The 27736-nt window shown below is 36.6% G+C and overlaps 1 protein-coding gene and 1 long non-coding RNA gene across 10 annotated transcripts in view; one reads left to right on the forward strand and one right to left on the reverse strand.

Moving 5' to 3' along the window:
* Positions 1 to 27574, forward strand: LOC121315840. The gene is made up of 3 exons (XR_005950330.1): positions 1 to 483; positions 27075 to 27194; positions 27491 to 27574. It is a non-coding gene; the product is annotated as an uncharacterized LOC121315840 (long non-coding RNA).
* The window catches only part of LOC121315838 (utrophin-like), a 245099-nt gene that overhangs the window by 143188 nt on the left and 74175 nt on the right, over positions 1 to 27736 (reverse strand). For 4 of the 9 annotated variants that reach the window (XM_041250322.1, XM_041250321.1, XM_041250317.1 and 1 more), the window contains exons 40-55: positions 26431 to 26583; positions 25835 to 26008; positions 25307 to 25483; positions 24620 to 24792; positions 23225 to 23375; positions 22715 to 22890; positions 21816 to 21951; positions 21367 to 21516; positions 20823 to 20978; positions 20233 to 20355; positions 19789 to 19900; positions 19446 to 19654; positions 18968 to 19085; positions 18276 to 18481; positions 14193 to 14347; positions 12113 to 12302 (exon numbers count right to left, since the gene is read on the reverse strand). In XM_041250322.1, coding sequence (XP_041106256.1) covers positions 12113 to 12302; positions 14193 to 14347; positions 18276 to 18481; positions 18968 to 19085; positions 19446 to 19654; positions 19789 to 19900; positions 20233 to 20355; positions 20823 to 20978; positions 21367 to 21516; positions 21816 to 21951; positions 22715 to 22890; positions 23225 to 23375; positions 24620 to 24792; positions 25307 to 25483; positions 25835 to 26008; positions 26431 to 26583 — 2559 coding nt within the window. The other 5 variants (XM_041250320.1, XM_041250318.1, XM_041250319.1 and 2 more) reach the window with 5 other exon arrangements.

The raw sequence follows: 27736 nt of genomic DNA on the forward strand, positions 1-27736 counted from the left end.
AAGTTTAAGAGCATGAGTGCTAAAGAAATCAATAAACAGTGTGAAAGGCTAGTCTAAGTATTTTCAGGATCTGACAAATGGTTTGGGAAGTGAAGTTCACCATCTGAAGAAAATCTACAACGCCACTTTTCAAAACAATTTAAGGCCTTTGAACCTATTTAATGTAATCTACAACATGAAACTGCAAACTAGTTTTGGTGAAATTTGCTTATCCATTAAGATCTTTTGCAGACTGCCTGTGATTGTTGCTGAGGATGAAAGAACTTTCAGTAAACGTCAGGTCAAAAGCTTTCTCCAATCCACTGTGTGTCAGGACTGATTGAACAAATTTGCCATTCTGTCAATTGAATGTGACTTGCTTGCAAAATTCACTTCAAAGACATAATTCACGACTTTGCAAATAAGAAAGCACAACGGTGTGTTCTGTATTACAGCTTAGGAAGCCACCAAAGGACCAGGGAAGGAGAAAGGACAACCATACAGGTAGGAACTGCTTTTTTTTATTATTATTATTACTGTTGTTGTTGTTATTATTATTATTATTCAGACAAAACAATTTTTTTTTTGTTATTTTTGTGGTATTGTAATATTTATAGGTTATTGTCACGGCGCAAAGTGGCGTCGTCCCGCAGACTGTCACAAAACTTAGAGAATCAGGGTTCAAGCTACTTCCTATGGCAGTGTTGTGGGCAGAGCAATAGTAATTAAGTGACAGGCAGTAATTCAATTCAGAGTCTTTACTTTAGAAATGTTGCATAAAAACAGCAGCATATTGCAAACGTGCTACAGCTTCTACTTATGGACTCAAGGTCCACACACCCCCCTTTCACCCAGCTGCCGTCTTCCTTTTATTTACCCACTTGACCTCTGACCCCCCCAAGTGACTAAAGATGTGATAACATATTTGTATGTCATATGCCTGTTATATTTAATGGTAACAACAACAACAACCAACAACAACCAGAGAGTTGTACGGCTTCCAGCTCAGTACCAGAAGAGCTGCAGCACAAGTGTCAACAACAGATCAGTTGTATGGAGCAGTTTCAATTCAAAATACTGCATCAGTTCATTATCTCACGATGCTTTAAATAACATAGTAACCATGACCCTATCTACACACTGTAAGGGGTTACAAAATAATTTTTCATTTAACCTTAAGGAGAGATCAAAGGTCACGATCAAGGTAATTTCTGAATAGAGCACATATGAGTTCCTAAATGTGTTACATAATAACCATTACCCTATCTGCACTTTGTGCACTGCTAGTTTTGTATTTGGCTGAAGATCTTGAAAGGTTTTTAAAAGAAATGCGTCATGCGACCATATTTGAAAAAGTCAATTGTATTGACAAAGGGACGATGCTTATAAATTTTGGAGTGAATTAAATAAACCATTTTTAAATTTAAGAACAAAAATGTAGGTGTGGCGGCCACCTTGTTTTACAAAAACACCATTTTGCCACATTCCAATTCCACTGTCCCCAGGATGTCGTCTACCAAGTTAGGAGTTAGCTGGTTAAACCGTTTGCAAACAGAAGCAGTTTGATGTTTGGATGCATTTTGGTGGCAGCCATTTTGATAGTAAAATTTATCACAACCACTTCTGCTTTGCAAACTTGAGGTGGGTTTGATTGCTGATGTCATATGACATGACAGATCGATCGCTTCAGTGGTTCCCAAGAAGATGATTTTGAAAGGTTTTTCCAAAATATGCATCATCTTATTTGATGCAGGAGCACAATATTTTTGCATCAGAACTTCAATACCTGCCAAGTTTCATGTTGATTGGTTACATCATGTGTAAACAGGAGCACTTTAAATTTTTGGGAAGAAAAAAAAATCCTTACAACAGTAGGCTTCCCAAGCCAGGTTTGAAGCCTAATAATAATAATAATAGTAGTAAATGATTAGGATAGAAGTAAAAAATGGTAAGAAGCGTTATATGCATGTATCATTAACAAATGAGAAATTCAGTGAATTAGTTTGAATGTAAATCAATAGGAGAAGTTAATGTGTTTTCTATATATAAACTGGTAGGAACTTTTCAACACACTAAAAGGAAACCAACACTATAGTTTATTAAGTAGTGTTTCCAGGAGAAATGTTTTAGGGTAACACAGTTCCACCCTCGGCAAGATAGCGAGTGGCTGTGTTTATGTTCTTGTGCCTACTACAGTATATAATTAGTCACTGAGTTAATGTTGAGATGAACATTGTTGGACCCTAAAAAAAAAAAGATGATACCTGAAGTGGTCTTGATTGTGTGAACCTGCAATAAGCTAAAGAAAAAGCTTATAGTATGATAAAAAAAAAAAATAAATGCATTAAATATTTTTTATTGACAGAGGTTTGTGTACTCTGTTGTTGGAATAATGAGGTATCGGCCATAAAGCAGTTAAGCTACTGTCTAACTGCTTGTATATCTGCATAAGAAAAATATGAGCTGTTTTTGCTTCTTTGACATGAGCTATTAAATCGCTATAGGGGAATAAGTACATACAGAAACATCACTGTTTATCTAAATAGTTTAGAAATTAATTAAACAGGTTTATGGTATTTTAATCATGAATATAGGTCTTTGTTCATGGGTGACAAGTAAGTCTGAGTTTTGTTAAAATACCAAGAAAATACATTTTAATTAGAAGGTTGTTTACAAGGTAAAACTACATCAATGTGCGCTAGCAGGATTGAGAACAGGGGGGGTGGGGGGGTTGGCCTTTTCATAGGAATTGTCCTGAGCCCCAAAATACCTGGCCGCAACCTTGCTTAGAAGTCTTCAGAGGTTGCCAACTCAAAATTACACTAGAAAAAACCAGGCCTTCACATTTTCAAAAAGTTTGGCTTCATTATTTTTTCAAAGATAATATTTAGAGACCAAAAATTAAGTGGGGGTCCAGGAGACGCTTAAGCAAATTTTAAAACAGGCCATTCAAGTGGAATTCTTTGCAAGTAGCATTTGCAAAACTTGTCAACTAACAGCTTGCATATTTGTTCCTAAATGGTTTCCTAAAACAGACTTCAAGGTTCATTTTAACTATCAGTGTGAGCTGATGGAAACAGAATGTGTCTACTCTCCTGTTATTTTTTTTTTGGGGGGGGGGGGGGGGTCGGCTGTGGAAACCACAATAGAACATTGTGTCCATGAGCACAACATACGTTTCATTTTACTACATTTGAAGTGCAAATAAAAGTATTTGGATGGAAAGGAAACACTTTTATATGTTATATGTTTGCGATTATGTTATCAATGCCGCACCACTACTTTGAAGAGGATCTGACAAAGGATTGCAGAGATTTAACTGCAAAAAATGTGTTAAATTAACCAGAGCTCAGGGAGCTGAAACCATGACTGTAGTAACTGATGTACATATTCAAACATTCAGCTCCTTTTAACACATCTGCCTTTCTCTGAATGCACTGAAAACATCTATCATGTTTTATAGACTGGAGAGATCTTTTTTGCCACTAATGACTTAGTTGCATCTGCCATTTTTCTACAGATTTTTTCTGTCTAAAGCTTTTAACTTCTTTGCATCTATCTTCTCTATTCAATCTGTGTGTGTGTATTAAATATATTCCACAGTACAGTGGTACTGGCATTTTATTACTAAGATGAAAATGTACAGTTGCTGCCTCAGCTTGTTAAAGACAGTAACTGGACATCAACAAGGCCTGCTTGGTACTAGACAGGTAGGCTGGCTTTGCATGTGTCACGGTGATAAACCCAGGCATTCTGCTAATAACAAGCAATGCTGTTTGGTACCGGTTCGGTGCCTGTAGCACGATGGGGGTTACACATCCGCTACGCCCCTCTGCCGTTCTACACCACGCCCCAGCCAAGCTTTTTTCAGTTCCTGGCAAAAAATCAGTAGGATAATCTTTAAATAATATCGTACTAATTAAACATTTATCTCCTTCAGCACTAATCCCTATTACAACACCAACATGATCCCTCTTGTTTCACTCTAATCTTCTCATGTTTCAGTTGCCTTTTGCTGTTGTATAACTTTTTACATAACTTTCTGATCAGCTCCTCATACTTTACTGGACTAGGTTAATTTGCATTCCAAAACATAACAAAAAAAAATTACACAAGTGAAATATTAGCTAAGTGTTCAGTCTTCTCCTGTAAGAATGCAAAACATCTAATTTGATTAGCCTCATGATGGTGTGATATATTCCTGCTAGTAAGTGTCAGAATAAGAATGGATCCTTTGGGAATATTTACATTCCAGCGGTCAAACTCCCTGTTAGCATGCCTGTAAAAGGCTGTATATCCTAAATATCTTCTTAAACCCCTATCTGATTAAACCTCATATCTGATTAATGCTTCACCAACTCACTTAACATGAGACAACTGGCATTTCTGTATGAAAACACTGGGTACCAACTGAGCATTTGATTTCACTTATTTTTTTGTGTTTGCTGTTTCTGTGTTATATATTTATTTACTTACTGGACTCACAAACTATACATTTACTATACTGCCCATTCTCAGTCCAGTACATTGGGTACTGTACAAGGCCCTTCTGTCTGCAACATTAAGTTTAACAAAGAAGCACAGGCTATGGGCCATGCTCATATCACATTTTTCCTTATAGTTTGTATGATTTAAAATCAGAAACAAAAACTGCAACACACACTGACTGCCATAATTGGTAGAAACTGAACTATTCTTACTTCTAGGCTTAGTGAAGTGGTACCACATAATGGGGTATCTGAATGGAATTTCTTCATTAATCAGGAACCTTTGTCACCAGCAGATAATACTCACTTATCACTCCGGCAGCTTGCTTTTTTTTTTTTTTTTTTTTTTTTTTTTTTTGCAGCAATATAGCTTAACTGATTAAACAACCCACCCAGCAAACAGCTCTGATGAAGAGCCAGTTCTTTCAATTCCCCCTCCATTCATTCAAATTTGTTTAAAAAGAAAATACATCAGTTGTCTATTTTGGTAAGGTATACAAACTTTCAGCAGCACATCTTTCATTTTGCATTAAAAAAAAAAAAAACATTTAAGAGATGAGGGCTCCAGTACTGAAGAGCAATATCCACTTATTTACACAAGTATGATCTAAATATGCTCTTAACTCTTATGTTTCCTTGCAAACACCAGTAACAATTACACTGTAAATAACTGGCTACAACACATTTTCATGACTTGGTTTAAAACCTGCTTGTTAGGACATGAATTGATAACCCCTGTGAAGTAACTGTCTTTTTTTGTGACTAGTTCGATTTTTAGTTTTCTTTTTGGTTTTAAGTTATAAGTGTTAGTTGTAACTAACAGCCCTTCTGGAGACAACACTTACTACAGAGATTCTGCTGTCTTGCTTGTGATCAACAAGGTCATGCTGAATGAAAAAATGCTTTTTTTTCTCCCACTCAAGTAAAAAAAAAAAAAAAAAAAAAAAAAAAGGGAAAAAGAAAGCAGCATATGAATCCTCTGCTTTCACATTCTTTAATCTGAATGAACGTATCAGGCATCTAAAAAAGTCTTCCTGTCACACTTCTTCCTTTAATGATGGGGAATGTTACAATGGATCCCCAGATATATCCGTACCCTTCATCTCTCTTAGGGCTACAATTAAATATAAATGCAGCGTTCAGGGCTCTGTGAAATACAAATAACAATTAGTGGCTCTTAAATGTGTGGGACTTAAGACATGAACTCGTCTCATCAAGCAACCACAACCTAGAGTGTTCATTTTCTATGGTTCATATTGATTGGATTCCCTTAAGAGTGCTGCTTTTTCGTACAACACAATCAGCACAGCACCGTAATATTGTAATATTAAAAGGAGCATCATGAGATGAGCACTGGTTTGCTTAACCTATGACTTGGCAAAAGCAGTTCTGGAAATTCCCTGCTAAACTGAAAGTTCTTTGGAAGGCAATAACCATTAATGTATAGAGGTAGTTTTAATTTGATCCCAATAATTCTTAACTACATCAAATGGTTAAGTACAAATGCAGAGAGTTGTATATTGCAAACCTGTGAGAGAAAGAGACAGATAGATACAGACAGATATAAAAAATGATTTTGTGCTTGTGTGGGAAATAACACATCTGTTCCATTGTAGGTGGGTGGTCAAATCAAGTCAGCACATTAAGGTAATTTGAACCACCTGCTTACAAAAACAATCTGAAGTAAAGGTATTTGCATATTTCAGTGTAGTGTGGGTGTGTACATCTATGGCTTACAAAAACTGTAGCAAACCGAATAAATGTTTCCAATGTCAATTGCAGCTCTAAGAGCCAGTCCACACCGTATTAGTGACATTCCAATTCTACCCTCTGTAAACAGGTATGTATTTCCCCTCTAAAGTTATATTTAGCATGCAGTCGAAACAATAACTATTTATGGAACACATTTCAATGACAAAGTGCCACATGGCTGTCAAGTTTAAGGACAGCTAGTGGAAAAAAGCATCCATCTATGTTAGTCTGCAATGATCCATCACAGAATGCCAGTAAGGCTGCCTAGCAATGTGAAATGAATGAAGAATGACTGCAGACCTAAAGCATGAATAGCACAGCCACAGGCTCAATCCCATACATTACCCACCACCCCTCCCCAGAGTCTACTGAAATGAAAACACGGTAAACAATACAGAATCACCTGCTTCATCTTCACCTACTTAAAACAACTGCCCCAGGTGGAAATCGTTTCAGATGGAGAGCCATCACTGATTTTGTACACACACAGCTCAGATTCTCATTTGTTCAATCCAAATCTTAGCAAACATAAAATGTTTTGTATGATTAGGACATGGTTACAAGTCTGGATTTAATTAAGCTGGAATGAGGTCAAGTGCTTTAGATTGTTAAAAAGCATCACAGCTGCTCCACATTTGTAATCATCCTGACTCAACTCCCCTGATCCCAAAGTCATAATAAAACCACTGTGTATTGTGAGTGGACTAAATTTAAATCAGAATTGAGTCAGAATCAATGCATTTCTTTTTTTTTCCTTTAAATCGGTTTTAGCAGAATCTGGACAAATATATAATCGTCTGAATTTCTAATGCTTTGGCACAAATCAGCCTAACATAACTGAATTTAATATAAAAAATGTAAGATCGTATTAATGTAACAAAAAAGTTCAAAACTGGGTGTAAGCATCACTCTTTGAAATAATTTAAAATTACAAATATGAATCCAGCACCTGTTCTGAATAAGCTAATCTTAGGTAGCAACTTAGAATAAAGTTAAAATGAGGAATGTCCTGAAACATTTACCATTTCTTCAGTAGATCAAAAGAAACGATAACCACAAAAAGACAAAAGTGTTAAAACTAACATTGATTACAGATTCCCCTATCCTGAAAACAAATTACAGAATTACAAAAGTTTCCAGCTGCACACTCACCTTACAAAGCTTCTGATAGCGTGGGGAAGAGATAGCCATCCTCTGCAAGCGACGCAAGAAGACCACCACTTTCTGCAGGGATGTCCTCACCACAGCCATCATTTTAAGTTTGCCACACTTTGGGAGGCTTTGTGGAATTTGCATTATAAACGAAGAGCTGCACTCATTTCCTTGTGGTCACAAGAAGACGATTAGACTGTTTTCTGGGCATGCTTGCCTCTAACCTTACTGAATAAAGCCTCAGAGTGAAAATCCTGCCACGCTTAATGTCTTGGAAGCAGAGGTGAACGTATATTTGAAGAAAATTCAGAGATGTCCCAAACTCTGTGAACATGTAGGTGCTGCCGGCGCAGTGAAGGAGGCAAGAAGTTGAGCTGATAAAAGATAAGCTGCTGCTGCTACTAATACTAATACTACCTCAACACAAGAGTGAGCTTGATAGCAGGGGAAAGCTATTAATTGAAACATGAAGGATGCAGAAACAAAGGAGTGGTCCCATGGGAAACTGACTTCAGCGTATCACCGGAGTTCATCCCTGGCAGCTGAGATTTACACTAAAAGACAGGATGGCATGTATTCTTCTCTCCTCTTGCTGGAAAGGATGGTGTGTGTGTGTGTGTGCGCATCTCTACGGCTCTCTTGAACCAAATACAGCTCTGACACAGTAGCAGAGTGAGAGTGAGTCTGTGTGCTATAAATCTTGGGTAGAGGGTTTTTTTAAGCTCCGATTGCACAACAAAAAAAAAAAACAATGGATAATTTACATGCAGCATCACCACCAAAAGAAATGGCCAGTGTTTCATTCTATATATTTATGGGATGTCTTACAAATATGGAAAGTGGAAGACCCATATATACAGAAGAAAAGTTAGTCATTTAAAAAAAAAATAATAATAATAATAATAACAAAACAACAACAACAATCTATGTACATTTGCAAAGTTTAACAGTTTATTAATGTTGCCTTGATTTATCCCAGAAAGGAGATCCCATAAGGGGTTCTATATTAGACACACACTAAATAATGAGTAACTCAAAAGGATTCAGAAAGTCCATAAAGCACCTGTTGTGCGATTCAATATGTGCGCTCACCTTCAGTTCTTGTTTTACTGGATTTAAGTACAGCTTGACACCACTGATCACTCTGTTTTAATTGATCGCCTTGAAAATATGATGGGACCGTCAGGTACTGTCCAGTCCTGGTTCTAATCCTATCTCTAACGTTTGTTAAAATTAAGGAGGAGACCTCTTTATTAAAGGTTACATGAGGGGTCCCCAGGGTTTGATTCTTGGCCCAATTCTGTTTTCTCTTTATAAGCTACCCTTGGGTAATATTACTCGTAGACAAGGAGTTAATTTTCACTGAAACAACAGAATATATACTCGGCAGATTTTGTAGTCAACAGTCTTTGTACAGATTTTATAGCAGAAATTAAAAAAAACAAAAGAAAAACACGTGTCATTTTTGACCCAGACCTCTCATTTGAGGCACACATTCAAAATGTTACAACTTTTTTTTCATTTAAGAAATATTGCCCAGATTGAGAGGTATTTTTTCCTCCCAGGACGGGATGCTGAGCGATTGAAGCATGCTTTTACACAGTCAAGAGTTGATTATTGTAATTATCTTTTAATTGGTACTGGTAGCAATGCTATATCTTGTCTGCAACTTGTACAAAATGCTGCTGCAAGAGTTTTAACTGGGACTAGATAACATCACTCCTGTGCTGGCATCTCTACACTGGCTTCCTGTCCGATTTAGGATCGATTTTAAGGTGTTATTAACCTATAAGGCTCTAAATGGCCTTGCTCCACCTCACCTTGGATCTTTTAACACCATGAGTCCCCAATCAGTCACTCTGATCTGAGGATACCCGGTTACTTTCTATAACCATTATTCAGGGGAAATAAAAACTCAGGTGGTAGATGCTTCTGCTACACTGCACCGAAATTCTGGAATGACCTGCCCAGTACTGTAAGGGACGCTCCCTCGGTTGATGTTTTTAAATCTCGACTAAAAACGCATTTTTATAGTCTGGCGTATCCAGTTATCTAAAATTCTATTCTCTCATCTTTATAAGGCATAGCATTATTTGACTGTTTTATGTTTATATGTATGTGTGTAGTGCTGCACGAAGCGTGGATTATGTAGCACACGTGATTTATTTAGGAACGGGACTGCACAATCACTTAATGTGTAGATTAAAAGGTATATTGTTAAGCGAGCATGGGGATGTGTGTGTGTGTGTGTGGAACAACGGGTGACGGGGAGGAAGTTAAAATCCTCCTTGCAAAAACATGTGGGAATGTGGCTGGAGCCGTGAATTGAATAAATGATTAATTAAGGCTCCAGCCACAGTGTAAAAATAGGTTGATCATGGGCGATACAGTGTTTGTGTGTTCAGAGGAGGAACGAGAGACGTGAGTCGCGAGACAAGAGAGTCTATATTAGAAAGCAACTGCTAAGCATGATATCTTTGTTTCGTGTCTGTTTTATATCTCTCTATTTTTGTCTTGTTTCTGTTTTGTGAAAAGTGTGTGTTTGTTTATTAAATCTGCGCACCAGCGCATTTCACTCACCAAAGCTGTGTCCTATACTTCCAGGTCACACATCACCACAGAGCTATCTGTGACAAGGAGCGATACAAACGGATGTGTTTCAAAAGACGCCAAAGAAATATTTATAAATTGTCTGCCTAACAAAAGGGACTTCCTTTAATAAACATAGCTACAGTATATGAAGCTTATTTGTGATACGCATAAAGCATCTAGAAATGGAAGTTTTTGTAAACAAAATCCAACAATCCATGTGGGCAAAATCAAAGGGAATATTGTATCAGAGTAAATAGTTTGTAAACGTGACGTAAAATGTGTGAAAGAACTGCATCATGCTTGATGTTAAAATAAAGTGGCAGTGAAACTTATTTGTTCTGAACACCATCTGTAATAAAACCTGATTGAGAGAATCACAGAATACAGCAGTGAACCAAACATTAACTATAACTCAAAGTACAGTCTGCATACAGCAGAAACTTGGTCACATGACCTCACTAAGGCATCAATATTCAGTAAGGGATCAATGCCATCATCAGTGTTTATATAACGCTCCAAATATGAAGTAACTACCATACCACAAAAGCTTGAGAAATGAGTAGCAGCTTTTTAAAAATAACTAACACAAAAAGGTTTATTTTGCTTGCATGACATTTGTGATAAAAATTTGACACAGAACACTGCTGTGTACCATGTATGAAGCCAGTGTCACAAAAAAGTCACATGACCCCAATATGGCAGTGACCCAGGTCAAAGTGAGTGGTGCCATTTAATTTTGGTCAGAGGGGTTTCCATAAAACTAAATATTGAGTTGCTAGCTGAAATGGCTAAATGGAGTAGTTCTTGAAAACCAAGCAAAAGCAATTATTTGAGCCACAAATGACAGTAATTCACAGAGAGCCTTCTGCAATCTTTGATAGCCCATAAATCAACCTACACAAATACATTCTTTCAGAGAAAATAGCCGACTCAAAAAGGATTCGGACAGTGCTCTGCTGCCACAAAACTGACCAGATATCATAACAGATGACAAGCCATTAAAACGCAGCAGTCTCAAAAGGGAAAAGAATTAACCTAAATCAAGCAAGTCAATCATCACTTTGTGCTAGTTTTGACCACTGGGGAAAAGCCTTTCTTGAGCTTGGCACAACATGTTTTAGCCTTCAGGCACCGATTAACTTACTTAAATGTACTAAAATCAGTAGGTGTGTCAAGTGATATATGGCCCTGAGAAAGGAATTCAATGTTAACACCAACAAAACGGTTCCACATTCAATATTTACTTACTCATTGTTGAAAAGTTCACTGACATACACAATAGAGTGTACAGTAGGTCTTATATGTAGTGGATAGCTAACAACAATATTGTGTTAAGTTTCTGGCTAAAACCAAACCTATCTGCTTTTCAGTAGTACAGGACATATCTCTATTAAAGAAGGCATTTACAAAATGTAAGTGTGTCAATATTTTGGTATGTAAAATAGATAGTTAGATATGCAGCTTATTGCTATGTATTACTGCCACTGAATCAGAAAGTTAACTGTTTTGATTACCAATTAATGACTGATTAGTTACACTGATTAGTCTTTAAAAAAAGCAAAATCAAGTTGAAGGATAATGAAACATTTTTGATTTGGAATAGTATATAAAAGATCTTAAGCTTTGGACACCCAAGTTCATCCAGATTATGCCTCCTTGAGTGATTGCCACTTACTTATCACCTCTGTCAATTACCATTAGATGCTAATGGTCTAATGTTCTTACCATTAATTTGATGTGATGTTGACAGTACAGTGGTCTCTTGTTTTTGCATAATGCTCAGAATGACATTGTACACATACTGTACCTTTTCCATGAGGACGTCTAACGACACTGAAAAAATTGGCTGTGCGCTTTGTAATGCCATTTCCCAAGCAGTATGTAAAATTATCCCAAAGCTGTTTTACTTGATTGTGTACATCAATAAAAACTAAGCAGGAGGCTCAGAAAACACATTTTCTTTGAGGGCAACAGGGTTGAGAGCGAGAAATCCACTGAAGTCCACTAACCAAACACAGTATAACAACCTGGCCCTTCAAATCAACAGCAAAACCCAACAATAAAACTAGTAATGACCTAAATTGCTTAAATAACTTTGAGTAAAGAAATTATATTTTGATACACACCTTTCCCCGGGAACTTTTCCTTACCTCCAGTTGACTTCTTAGCTCTTTGACACGGACACTGTCCTGTGTAAGACTCTCCCTCTGTGAGGCATCAGCTAGCACATTCGCAGTAATCTCCGCCTCCTGCAACCACTTGAGGAAGACCTCCATTTCTTTCAGAGAGGTCTGCAGCATCTTAATTTCAGAATCCAGAAAGCTCTGTCTATCGCTAGCCCTAGGGTAGGAGAAAAAAGAATAAGAAAAACAAAACAGGTGTGAACGTGATGCACATAGAAGAAAAACCCTCAGCAACAACTTAGCGCTAGTAACTTCAAAACCATCAACGATGCAACATGAACACTGGGTGCTACTGGGACTGGGTCCCAAAAAGGTTTGGTGGTAGTGTTTATTAGAAAGAAATCACACTGTGAACTCCATTATCCATTTACTAAAACCATATGGATAGCTTGCTAGTTTCCAGATTCATCTGGACATTCAGAATTGATCCCATTTCCTTTACGGTGAATGTTCTGGTTCAGTTTAAAGTCCACCACATTTTAATGGTTATGCCACTAGAGCCTAAATGACACTTTGTCTTCGGCGGGTTCCTATTTACTACTGCGGAACCAAAACACAGGTACTAACTCAGTGTTATTGGCAGAGCATAGATATCAAACTTAAAAATTATTTTTACAAATTAATAAAAAACGCAGGAGTATAGTGTGGGTTCAAAAGGTAACAAAGTGATTTTGGACTAGCACACAAGCCAGTATCAAGTGGGTTTTGGGTTTCATTCCCACTGGCCAGAAGAATTTTGTATTGCAATTCACACAACACCTGCATTTAAGACATCCAGTGTCATCTTAACTGCCAACTTCGATGGTAAATTTGACTAATGCTTTAGCCCCGTCCCCATCAATGAGCATGCTAATGAACTGTATTTGGATCTGGTTGATCTGTGCATCCTAAACTTGGATGCACTGTATAACAAAACTGCCAAGTCTGAACTGGGCTTTCATTTGAATACTAATTATTGTTTGATATGCATTGCCCTAGAGGCAGCATCCTTTGGCAGCTATTTTCTTTCACTGGCTATTGGTTGCTAATCCCCGTCTCCTGCATAATAAACTTGCTTCAATTGCAATGTGAAAAATGCATACATAAATATCATTGTAAGAAGTTCTCTTGTTTTGAACATTTAAATGTTGATCATGAAACCAGTTAAGTTTTTTAATTACCACAACACACACGCACTCACACGTTAGCTGCCAATACAGTATCTTTGCAATTTATAAGAAAATTAAAGTCAAGTTACGCTTTTTGAAGTAAAGGTTTCTTTTTTTTTTATCATCATTTAGGAAGTGTATTATACATACAGTTTGGAAAATAAGAAAAATGTCATAAAATAAATGAAATTCTTGTATTTAAAGAAAATTAGATTGTGACAGATTTTTTTTTTTTTTTCCCCCTTGTGTACTTCTGTAATGCTGCAAAATTCAAGGCAACCCAGACACCAGGGTAGTGTATATTACATTGCACTGTGTTTTATTAACGATGCATCATTCAACCACAATATCTTTTTAATGAGCTATATTTATAAATTTCAAGACACCACAGGATCAATTTAGTACATTATTAAAAGTAATGTGTTTTTTTGTTGTTTTTTTTTTCAGTCTTTAAAAAAGACTGAAAGCAATTGCTAAGTCATTCAATTATATTTTACACTCAATGGTATTTGGGTGTGTGGATCTCAAATAAAAGTATATTTCAGTGGACTTAAGCTTTCTTATCCAGTAAGGGGTCTCCTCTGCTGGAGGTATCTATTTTCAGGTTGGTTAGTCAATCAAGTGTTAGTTTGTTAAAAGGTTGGTCACCATGACCTTACATTTTCTGTATGTGAAGCAAACATCTGCATCCAGAGCTCATGTAAAAGTACAATTGTGTGCACATTTCCCACCTATTGTGTTTTATGTATACTTTAATCCAGAAGCCCCAGATCCACTGCAGTAGACACACACACACACACACATATATATATATATAAACACACACACACACACACACACACACACACACATATAATGAACCCTACCAAGTGGAGTAATGCCTCCTATGGTTTACAAACCTATTATTTATCATGTTCCATGCCATATTGTTCCTGTCAGTGGCCTCCTTCACCCTCCTGGTGTCGTCATTTGGATAGTCACGGAGCAGCTTGCCAGAGATGTCATTGAAGGCTACCACTGTAATCTGTCCCTTGTTCAAGTCTTGCAAAAACATCTATGAAACAACAAAAAAAGATGAGCTATTCCCCTGATAATATCTTTTATGTTTTTAAAGTTACAAAAGCCTGACTTGTCATCACAGTAGGCCGATGTTCACTGGGGCATTAATTAATTACTGTATTGTCTAGTGAACGTAGTCAAATGCCTGTCAACTTCAATCTGTCCTTGTTATTAGTGTTGCACATGCACCCTCTGCTGCTCATGTGTGATACTGTTTTAATAAGACAACAGCTGGAACTCAGATGGTGTTTTTTGTCTTCAGAAAAGATTTCAGAAAAAAAAAGTGATTACATTAATAAAATTTAAATGTACAACTTCAGAAAGACTTACTAAGTGTAATTAACAGCACTCGGGGTGCAACTACTTCACCTTTATGCAATACAATGTTAGGTTACTATCATAATCCTGGTTCCCTGAAATAGAAATGTAACTATTACCTGATGGGATATAATCTCTTATAGCCCGAATTACCTAAGCACTTGTATCAAAGCTGTTCCTTTAAGAGCCCTGTATGTGTCAGACGTCGTTGTCACCCCAAAGACATAAATACTAGAGACGCATAAGGCTCAGCACCAATTTCTTCTCAGGTCTTCCGAGTTGGCATGAACGCAGTGACCTTGAAGGGTAATGGTAGCCGGTCTTTAGGAGGTAAACACCCATTAGGTAATGGTTACATTTCGTACTTGAAAGGGAATATGTTAAATACAAGCATTTAGGGAACATAAGCCACCAATTAATATGAAAAAAGACCACAACACACCATTTCTGGTTGTTTAGCAAACAATCTTTACAAACAAAACAAAAGCACTTAAGCAATTTTAAATATTTGTTCATGACAAAAGTTGTGGCACGGTTCCAGTAATTCTGCAAAAAGAATTTAAAAAAATTCCAACATCTGTTGAAGAATGACTTTTGGCAACACAGCTGATGATGGTCAAGACTAAGGAGTGGGGTTTGAGAAAAGCACTTGTAGCAAACTAAACACACACAATGGCTGCAGAACTATCAAAGAAATATGCAACAGCAAAATCCACAATCAGTGCAACAATCAAGAAGTACCATAGAATATATTCAACTGACACACTTAAAACAAAATGGATGTCCAAAGACATCATTTTTATAACATTAAACCCAGAGTGCTGATATTTTAGCTCCGTTTGGAGACAACCATAAGGACCAGAACTGCTGAAGCTACTTTCTGTAGGAAAACTTGTATATTTTATTATTGACTTTTGGTCTTTTTATACTAAAGGGGGATTTCCCAAAAAAAACACTTTTTAATTAAAAAAAAAATATATATATATATATATATATATATATATATATATATATATATAGTTTATATATATATATATATATACACACACACATATATATATATATATATATATATATATTATATATATATATATATATATATATATATATATATATATATATATATAGTGTTGCTTTGCTTTAAAACAAGCTGCTTTCAGGAGACCTAACAGCTGTTCATCACTGTGAGACAGAGCACTCTCCATTGCTTGACAAAGTTTTTGCATGCAGCATAAGAAAAAGGTGCTTTTCTTTTTAACCAGGGCTCCATCTGTTTTTTTTTTTTATCTCTTTACACTCAGCCCTATTTCAGCCTGTTTTTCACTGTTTTCATCTATCAAATAAAGCCATAACATTTTCTTACAAGCCATAATACTGAACCATTGAAACTCAATATGAAATTAACATGGGGGGAAAGGTGATCTTCTAAGCTTTCCAACAATACCAGCCCTTTCAGTCTGCTACAATGATGGAGCAATAGACTCAAAACGAAACCTAAACTGTAAACACTGTCACAGGATGCTTAACTTCAGGCAATCGTAGTTCCGGCTAGGAGTACCGTATACACACATTGAATTAGGGATGGGTTGGTATACCGGTTTTTCGGTTTAGGTACATTACTGTATTAATACCATTCCTTTTATTCTAAACTGCAATTATCGTAATTCAGTTCCACACCGGTTAATGCATTTTCAACTGCAAACACGCTTCTCCTAAATCAAGCGATGGTACTTGCAGCCTTAGCAAAGTGTCTGAAAAATATTTTTATATTTATTTATTTAATTTTATAGATTAAAATGTTTTAGCAAACTACAGCACCACGTCATTTTGAGCAAATAGATCTTAATACTGTTGTAGTATAACACTGTGTACAACTATTTATTTATTTATTCTGATTGTCTTTATAAAAAAGAAACATAAGTTATTTGGCATAGTAAAAATACTAAATACCAAATGTTTTAATCACTCCATGAAATGAAGTGTGTTTTGTTGGTTTTATTTTGTGAATTACGGTAATTTAAGCGATTTATATTAGTCTTTCTTCTTTTGAGCCTTTATTTGATAACTTGCGATGTGTACTGTATAGCAAGATATTAAGGTTACCATGGTATTTTTATTTATTTATATATTTATTTTTTAACGGTTTTCATACCGTGAATTTTATACTGTCCCATCCCTACACTGAATATGTCTTTGGAAAGCCCCAAATCTGTACTTTTAAACGAGCCATAATAGGTGGCTTTTACGGCGCCTGAGTAATATGTGCGTAACCTTCGGTGTGCTGGCGCCCCAAAATGAATGAGGCTGAGTTTCAAGAGTTAAAGTGAAGGTCACTGCTTGCAAAACAACAACTAGTAAAGAATTAATATTGTATTTTGTTTTTTGTTTTTCAAAACTGTTTACTTACTGCATTGTACTGCGTTTCTATAATGCTTAAAGATAGCGGCCCGAGAATCGCGTACGAGAGAATAAAGTTTCACGGCACATAAAATATCCAGCACTACCTTTATTTATTTATTTTACCCAGCGCTACTCAGAATGCGGCTCATAATGCCTTCGTCACTGACCCCTACTTCCTTAGAGATTGTTGTAGCGTTTCAGGAATTCTAAAAAATACAGTAGCGTGGTGTCTTCAAAATATCTCTGCGGGATTTTCCCGCGCTGAAAATTGCTGCTATGCGGCAGTAACTTGGAAAATTTGTGAATCCCGCCCTGAAATTCAAGCTCTGTTATATATGTACGTGTATAATACGTTTACAATAAGTATATATGCAGTCAAAAACGTTTCGCAAATACTACAAGGATAGTACACCGCGCTCTCTTATGGAAATTTTCTTTTTGTATTTGCGTAATGCTAATGTCTGGGTTTTTGTTTGGTTTCTCATGTTTTTTCTATTACACTTTTTGGTGGCCAAATGAGGCATGCTGCACTTAGTTCTTCAACACAAAATGTAGGACTTAATTCTTATTTTTCCATGGACACCCTGCCAATTCTACCATCTGCCTGAAGGCTGACTGCCAGACAGTTTATCTTCCAACACGACATTAACCCAAAGCATATAGTTAAGTCAACTCTGGAATTCTAGAAGAAAATGAAGACGAAAGTTCTGGAATGGCCTTCGCAATCACCAGATCTCAAAACAATAGAAATGCTTTGGACTAATCTGAAAAAAAGCTGCAGCCAAGCATTGTGTATCCAGTCTGTCTGAGCTGAAAGAAATATTCTAGATTTCACCAACAAGATGTAACATAATGGTTAAGAATTTTAATACATGTCTAAAAGCCAAAAATAAAAGCAAAAGGAGGACAAAGAATACTAAAGCAGGGGTGTCAATACTTTTGTCATGAATGAATACTTTAAATGCAATAAGCCAATAAAGATTATTTGTTTAAATTACCAGATAATGTATTTTGCGTTTTATTTGATCAAAAAGTGGTTCTCCTTGTTACCTTGAATTATGGTTCAATAAGCATAAGGTGCCAATACCTTTGTCTGCAACTGTACATTTCACTTACCTGCATATTTTCAGATGTGTATAATGTAAGAAATGACCTGTAATTCAAGGTGGTGCTCCCACCTTGCCTCTTAATAGTTTAGTTCTAACCTTATAATCTGCCAGCTGTTTGGTCAGGGGTTCCTTGGAGAGCTGTTGAAGGTTGTGCTGGCGCACCTCGCTCTGACCAATAAGCATCTCTACCTCTCTCCTCTGCTCCTCCCATTGGTTACTGTCAGTCACCATCTCCTCAAATTGCTGCAGCCTTGTCTCCACACCATGCTGAGTGCTGTCCCACTGGTTACGTACCCGTTCCACTGAGGGAAAAGCAACTGAGTTTTTTTTTTTTGTTTGTTTGTTTTTTTTTTTTTTTAAGTATATATACATTGATTCAAGATATCTATCAATTTTTTTTTTTTTTATGTTGAAACACATTCTGTCCCACCATTACAGCGGGTGTCCTTCAAAAGAAGCTTTATGAAAATTAGGACAGGGTGCATTTTAGGAAAATTCTCCTAAACTAGTAGCAAGTCAGACATTAGGCACTGAGTAACTGCACCAATTATAAATACACTAAAATCACATAACATGAAACCTTAACTTGTTTTTGCTAGGTAAAATGAAATCTGAAGCATTTACAGGAAAAGGCAGCAACAGTCACACATATTTTCAATTGCTAAGTGAACAAGTGTCCAGTGATTTTGTGAAGCACTGTCCGACACACCAGATAATGACCTGCTTTTTGGAAGGAAAAGTTGACACCCGAGCAGAGTGTAATAAAAAGTAAACCGACGTGTTCTTACATTTATCTGTAATGAATGTCCGTACATCTACATCAGAGGTCTTGTTCTTGATATTCTGAGCTAATGTAAAGATATCGTCCAGCTGCGGGTGCCTCTGCTCCAGATCAGCCTTGGTCCTCTAGAAAAATAAAAAAAGATTTGAAGTCATAGATATAAGCTATTGAAATCATCTGCTGTAGTTTACCTTGGTAAACAAATCTTTCCTCCATATTTTGTAGTCAAAAACCAAAACAAATACTACGTCCTTTTCAAATCACAGAACAATTAACATTTATATGGCACCTTAACAGCAACAAAAATACATATAGTAAGTACAATAAATGACTAGCATTCAAAAGATAATTTTTAGAAGTGTTTATTATTTTAAATTACAAATCAGTGACCTTACAGAAGATGAGTCATTCAATATTTTGTGAGCTTTAAAAAAAAACTAATTTATATTCCCATTCAGAACTGCCATACAATTTAAATAGAATACCTTTAGGCTCCCAGTAGTGGCTTTGATTTCATCTACATCCCCTACAGTCACTATGTTTGACTTCAGCATCTGGTCTATCAGAACCAGCCAATCAGCAAGCTCTGTGGCTGTCTCATTTAGGTCTGTGGGTGCTACCAGATCTAGACTCTGCACAGTCTGATGGGTAGCTTCTGAGGTCACGAGGCTGGCCATCTGGACTGCAGAGGGTACTACAGTGCAGGAAGACAGGAGAAAATAAAACACAAAATCTTATATTCAACAGATTCCTCTCCAAAATTTCCCAACACGTAGTGGGAGCCCAGTGATGAGTTGACCATGTATTAGTTGATTAAAAATACCATACCTGTGACCCTTTGCTGTGTGACCTGCTGAGTACAGCTGACAGGCTGCTGAACAACCTCCTTCACAATTAAGTCAAGTGCCTTCCAATCGGCAGCCAGCTCCTCTACTTTACTCTATATAAAAGCACAGGAGACCATGAATTTACAAATTATTTTATCAACCATGATCATAGTTAACAGTTGTGCATGATGCAAACATCCAAAAGGAATTATTCACTTGCAACAGACTACTGCTAGTGAAAAAGAACCGCTTGTATAAAAATTTGAGAACTTACAGTAACATCATATTATTTTATTTAAAGTAAAGCAAATAGGCTTTCAAAGTTCTCGCAAAAAAGAACTACAGAAAAAAAAAACATTTGTAGATTTAAGCTTCAAACTATTTAGAAATATTTTATTTGTGTATATTCTTTACATGTAAAACAAGTGTTCTTCCCTACAAGTACCTTTTCTTGAGGAAGTAACTGCTGCCTTTTCTGAAGATCAATAGATCTGGCAAGAAGATCTTCCATTTCTGTTTTGCGTTCCTTCATTGTGGTCTCCAACATCTGGAAAATCCATAATGTTTGCTACTTTTAAGGAGACATAGTTGACAAACTAGCATACACTATCATGCCAATTGGAATTTCAACCCTGTTTTATAGCATATATTATTTTGATTACACAATATGCAGTACTTTGGCAAAAATAAATAAATAAATACATCCAAGACATGATCTGATGTTCACAATCCATTCAACTTGCTTTCCACAGATGGACACAAATCAAGGATTGTTGTAAACACAGCTAAACATTACATCATGACTTACTGGGTAAATGCCTGCCCATCACCCCTAATAAATATATCAAACAAAGTAAATGTTACTTAAGATTGTAATAATATCCTATAAATATTATTTTCTAAAGCTTTTTTGTAGCTCAACACAGAGAGTCTATTTTTCTTCTTTAAGGTTCTACAGGGAAAACATTTTTTTAGATGCATTTAAAAAGGGCCCTGGAATTACACATCACTAACTAGTATGATGGAGAGAGATACCTGAAGCTCTGAAGCAGACATCTGACTGGGTCCTCCTCCACTCACTCTCTGCCGCTTCACACTCACCCAATCAGCGAGCTGGTTCATTTTGTCCTGGAACTGGCTTTGGAGGTTAACCTCAACCTCCCCAACTGTGTCCAAAAGCTCCCTGGATACCTATTAAAAATGTATTTATTTTTTGATGTAAGACAAGTTGTACATTTAGCATGTACTACAAACCTAACAATTACAAACCCTACCAACAGAGTTTCTTCATCAATTTACTTTTGAACCTTTAAATATTAAGCTGAAGATGTAATATGCTCGTCACAGAAATTGTCAAACTTTAATTCAGAATTGTTTCTGATCTACTTTTAATTTGTAACCTGTTGCGTTTTCTTTTTAAATAAATACAACCGTCAATAGCTGTCCATATCGCATACCCATATTGTGTTATCTAGATATTTTGAAATGTAACTTTAGTCATACAATTGCTATAAAGGGGATTCTAACCAAGTATTCTCAACTGCCCAAAAGTCTCAACAAGTTTAAAAGCTCCTGGCACCTTGCTCCAGTTCATATTTACAGCTCTCAACTTGGTAATGTGTTTATCTCTTTCTTGCAGGCTCATGCTTCTGCTTGATAGTATCTGAGGTCCATTTTGATTAAGCCAGTTCAGTTTTTCATTCTTAGAATTCATCTCATTTGCCAGTGCCTATAGGTAGAAAAAAAAAAATAGAAAAAAAGGCTGAGGAAACTATGAAGACAAATCTCATTTTGGATGATCAATATTAACAGTCTAAATGTCATTTAAGAGCCTAAATTGTAAATTTAAAAAATGCTCAGTTTACACAGTTACAAGACTCATCATGCCAACTGTAAATTAAAATGCATTCATTTTACAAACAATTACAGTATTACCATGAGATATCTAATCCTGTTCATTCAATACAAAAAACAAGACATGACAGTTTATGAAGGTTATTTGAATGGAAAGACTGCAATACATCTTGCCTTTAATTCTTTCAAGTTTCTGTCTGTAGCAGTCACTGGTAAATCTTCCACAGTGCACTCTGCCTCTTCTAACCAGAGACGCAGTTCATCCATCCTTTTCAGGAAATCTGTGAGTTGGTGGTCTTCCCCTTTAAGTCTAGTCATATATACGAATGAGTGAGATATTTTATTATATGGACATATGTCAAAAGTCATAAAATGTAATACCTGGATCTTACGAATTACGATTACATTCAGACTCTTTCCTTGGCATGTATGGCATGCATATATATATATATATATATATATATATATATATATATATATATATATATATATATATATATATATATATATATATATAGGCACGCACACACACACACACACACATATATATATATACACACACATACACACACTGTACATTAAAAAGAAAATCTAAGCAGATGCTATTCTGTAGATAAATGTGCATCACTTCTGGTATTTCAGAAAGTTCCAAGATGAAAACTTTTGATTACATCTACAGGTTGCATTTAAAAGGTACCAAGTAGCACAGGCAGGCAGCAGGGAATCAATTTACAGTTCCCCTGTACCTGTTAAGCTTCCTTGCAAGTTTTGGAGAAAGAGATAATGCATGATTATAAACACACCAGCGAGAAATAAGCAAAAAAAAAATCAAATGTTTAATAGAAGAGACAGCAAATAAAAAAAGAACTATCAAGTATCATAAAGCACACCCTTTTAAAGTTTTCACCTGCCAAACCATCTTCCACAACTTGCATAGAATTCAGCAAGCAATCCTTCTGCCAGCTTTTATGACGGGCATTGCAATTAACCCTCATGGCTGATTGGAATACAATGACGAAATCAATGTCTTGCCTACTCTAACTCGATGAAAAGGGCCAGCATTTGGTAGTTACCGGTTCTGCCGCTCTCTGACCTCCCTGGAGATTGCTTTCCACCTCTTATTCAGTCCACTCATTTTCTCCTGCAAGAGGCTGCTGTCTGGGACAGAAAGCTGCCCAATGATTCCCTCTCCTGTCTTGTTTAAAGTTGAATAGATGGTCTGGTGGCTAGTCAGGCCCTCCTCAAGGTCCTACAGGAAAAATAAAATAAAAATATAATTAGGCTTCCATTGTCTAAAGATCTAGTCCACCATTTAAAACTGCTTCAAGGTATTTTTCTGAAACAAAAGCAATACAGGAATATTCACAGCATGCAAAAAGAAAAGTTGTGTTTTTCCCCTTTTTTGAGACCTAATTTAGGTGAAATTTAAACCGAATACAAAACTTAAAACTCATTCTTCAAATCAGTTTCAAGAAAAAATGGGGGCATTGCATGTCACAATGAGTTGAATGGTATATTATCCTGTGGCAGTAGCAAATTAATGAAAAAGCATTGAAATAAAGCAGTACAGTGTGTGTCCAGACCTGCTGTTGCATCTTCGCCTTGTCAAGGTCCAGGACACCATCAGGACCAATACCATCTGCTAGCAACTGCTCGGCCTCAGTCACCCACTGGGTGATGTCATTCAGATGACAATGGAACTGTCGCCACTCCTCTACAGACTTGTCAAAGCATCTAGAACAAGAGCTGGTGTCAAGATTTTTCCAATACGTTTAAAATACCATTTCTGTTTTACATATAGTAGCAGGTTAAAAGTTTAGGAAAGGTTTCCTGACCTTTTCTAGCAATGACACACGCTTTTACCTCGTATGAAAAGAAAATGAGCTATTGATAAAATGTTTGTTATTTTCAAACAAATATTAACAAAGCCCAGGTGCCTGATAAAAACACAGGTCCAATTTATCAAACAGGAAAGTTTAAACATGTAAATAAATAAATATGCCTTTTGTTAATACAAACATACCCATACATTAAAGATGACACACAAGCAAAAGTTGTGAATGATCCAGTTTACTTGCAAAACATATAGCTACTCTACCTTCCTTGTAAAGCCTTTTGTGCCTCCGTTATAATATTAGTAATATGTGAACACCAGATATGGGGTGTATAAAACGCCTTTGCGCACAGCAGGAATCCTTTCAACTGGTGTTCAGATTATTACAGATGTTCATCATCTGCTTTTGTAAAGTCACCAGCCAGATGTGGCTAATGAGCATCAGGTTGTTTAACACAAACACCTTTGAAATAGTATTACAGTAAGCATGAATCAACTCTTCATTTCTAGTTATTAAAAAAAATATGTGTCAGACCAATCAAGCTTTTGAACATACATACATATATATATATATATATATATATATATATATATACATATACACATATATATATATATATATATATATATATATATATATATATATATATATATATATATAATATTATATATATATATATATGTGTGTGTGTGTGTGTGTGTGTGTGTATGTGTGTATATAGATGGGTTTTTTTGCTGTTTTTTTTTTTTAAATTGAGTTTCGAAATGTTTCAAAACTATGCATAAAACCCACTTCAACTTTAAACCTGATGAAAGAAAATCTGGCTCTAAAATTTATGGGATACAAAAAAATTGTGTCTTAACCCTTTCAACTTACTGAACTTTATGTCTAGCCGACGCACTGAAACTTTGGCTATCATGTAAATCACTCCACAATCATGAACTGATGTTCCTTTGGAAACTTTCGTTTTATCAATAAATAAATAAAAAATCCTTGCCTGCAATAAATTTCATCAGGCCAAGCCTGGCCCTTTTGTGCAGCAGGATACAAGTACTGAGTTCAATTAAAAGGTAAAGTAAGACCTTAAAATGGTACTATAAAATGACATTTTTAAAATCCCATACTTCTACTGTGTGAACTCACCCCTTTCGGTCATTGTACATTCTATTAACTGCGTCCCATTCTGAATTGAGCTGGGTCAGCCCGTCCCCTATTTGCACAACCTCACGCCTTGACGCCTCCAGGATCACATCAGGCTGTTTCTCATGAATGACAGCTACTTGCTCTCCTAGTTTCTCAAGCATGTTCTTTATATACTGCGAAAAAAAAAAGAAAACATGTTTTCAGGTTTCAACCAACAGTAGATAACCAAATGGTTTTGACAATTCAGTGCCCCATGAAGGTTTAACAGTGAACTCTGTCTCTTACTGACTCTGGGATATAAAGTGCATCCGAGTCATGAATGCGATCAACTTCAAAATCAGAGGCCTACCGACAAGTAATCTCCAATGACACCCTCCAAATCGACATTCTTCTCAATTTGTGCAAGTGGCACCCAATGGGTCTTAAGTCAGTCAACTCAATTTTATTTACTACATGCACATGGCAAATCAGCCCTGTCAGAAAAGAACTAAATACAGGGTGTCTATAAAAACCTCTACAACCTCAATTTTCAAGTAACTGACTGATAAATGTAGTCAGGAGAATGAAGTGTCAGACGGCTGAAGGAGTACCATTTTCTAAAACTGAACAAAAAAAAAAAATTCACTTGAAAAACCTGCATGCTTGGTACCTTACATGTCTTGTGTTTGGAAATGATTAAATGCTTACCTTTAATGCATCCTCTTGACTGGAAAAGTCCTTGTACATCCCACTGCTGAGCTCCGGCGAATTCAGCAACAGCTCAATGTCTGCCATTGTCAATAGGACTTTGTTAACTTCAAGAAGGTAGTCAGAAGGCAAGAGGGATGGCCCACCCACAGCCTCGTAATGCACAGGTACTTGCTGCTAAGATACAAGACAGTGATAATACTAAACAGATGCTCCAAGGGTTTATTTTAAATCTGGGATACATCTGTTTTCATACAAACTTAAAATTAACACGTTCTATATGTGGTTACATCACTGCTAAAGCACAATTTTCTTTAAACACATGCACTTGTGTTCTTATTGAAGCAGTATTAGTTATTTATCAGCTAAGGTTAGAATGATGCCTGGTAAAGTAATGCTTAAACATTAACAAGAAATTACTATTGCAACCATAACCCCACACATACTGTCAAAGTAGTTAGAATTAATATAAACATGTGGATCTTGAGCATTAACTAGAAATTTAAAAACTACTGTGAAAGTACTTACAGAGCTCTTGAAGTGTGTTTGTTGAAACAATAAGAATTGCCTCTCAATCTCCTGCCAGCGCCTATCAACTTGCTCGCTGTTCACTTCTACATTTTCATACTGGGATAAGTTCTGTCCCTTCTTCTGGAGGGCACTAAATTCTTCTTTTCTTAACTCTAGCTCCTGCAGCAACTCCTGAAAAACCAAATACATAGCTCAGCTGGACCCAGACCACATCCATTAGTTTGTCTATTTCAATTAGACCTAATTTATTTAATGTTCATATACACACACAAAGAAAAGCAAAATCAGCTGGCTGAAAAGTTCTTATATTTTGCAACCAAACGGTTGCCTGTGGAAGCTTATCAAAAATATATCAAAGCTTTACAGTACCACTCAGTACCAAAAAAAGTAACCACTACAAGTTGAGCAGCTGTCAGCCTTTATCAGAGCCAGTCGCTAAGTGATAAAAGGCTGCAAGATGTAAGATGTAAGATAACTTGACAGTCCATCAGGGCTTCTGAGTTAATGTTATCTTGGGGGATGTGTGAGATCAGGTCAGGCAGTAATGAGGGCACAGTAAAGGAATAAACTTGAATCCTTTTGACAGCTGTTACCTGTAACTTCTGATCATCTTCAATTCCATGCAGTCCAGACAACCGGTTCTCTGTCTCATCCATCCAGTTGAGCAGACTGTCCTTTTCTTGTTTAAACTGAGAAAATCCTGGAGTTAGTTCAACAGCCTGCTTCTTCTGTATTAACTTCAGCTCCTAAAAACACAACATTTACATCAGTAACACACATCAAACAAAAAGACCAAGCACTTCATAAACATCTCCTTTAAATCAGATTTGTTCCATACATATTCACAGTACAGCAAATAACTAGATAAAATAACTCTGATTAAAGAAGATGTGCAGTTCTTGAGATACAGCCTTCATGAACCATAACTCATGCATCCATGTCGATTTGCCTTCTTCCCCTCTAGTGATCGACTTTGTCACGGTTCTGGACTTTCTTGGACTCTCTCAATCTGTCAGCGTTATCACTCACACCGGTGGACACACCCTGGATCTGCTCATCACCAGGGGTCTTGATGTCTCCGTCACGGACATCTCTCTCTCTCTGACCATTTCTTAATCATACCTTCAGCTACTACTGACACTTATTTCCTTCCGTCCCAAAAATCTGCTAAATCCTACAATACTCTCAGAATGTGTCTCCTCTTCCCCTCTGACTGGTACTCTTCCGTTTTCTGTAGATGATGCGGTATCCTTCCACAATGCCACCCTTACTCAGCTCATCAACAGCAAAATACTGAAGAAACATCGCAACTGTCCATGGTATACCCTCGAACTCTGACTGCTAAAGTCTGCCTGCCGTAAGTATGAGCGCAAATGGAGGTCATATGGACTTAGAGTTTACAGAAAGATCTGGACCAATCACCTCAGTAGCTACAGACATGCGCTAGCTGCTGCCAGAGTGAAGTACTTCTCAGAACTCTTATCTCTGGGACACGGTAAACCAAATATTACTTCAAAACCACTTATCAAATCCTGCATCCTTTTTTCTCCAAAACTGAAAATGCTCTGCTAAAGATTGTAAATGACCTCCTGCTTTATGCTGATGCTGCTGTTCTTGTCCTCCTTGATCTAACTGCTGCTTTTGATACCCTAGATCATAGCATTTTTCTTGACCGTCTTCAGAAGTATGCTGGGATCTCTGTCTCTCCTGGCTGTCCTCTTACCTATCTGGACACACACAGTCTGTTTTCTATAATGGAAGCAGTGCTGACGCAAACCCGGTCACGTGCGGTGTCCCTCAAGGGTCTGTTCTCTGGCCTCATCTCTTCAACATCTACATGCTTCCCTTGGGTTACCTCATCTGCCAACATAGCCTCATGTTTCACTCCTATGCAGATGA

The sequence above is a fragment of the Polyodon spathula genome, chromosome 5, assembly GCF_017654505.1.
Source record: "Polyodon spathula isolate WHYD16114869_AA chromosome 5, ASM1765450v1, whole genome shotgun sequence".
NCBI lineage: Eukaryota > Metazoa > Chordata > Actinopteri > Acipenseriformes > Polyodontidae > Polyodon > Polyodon spathula.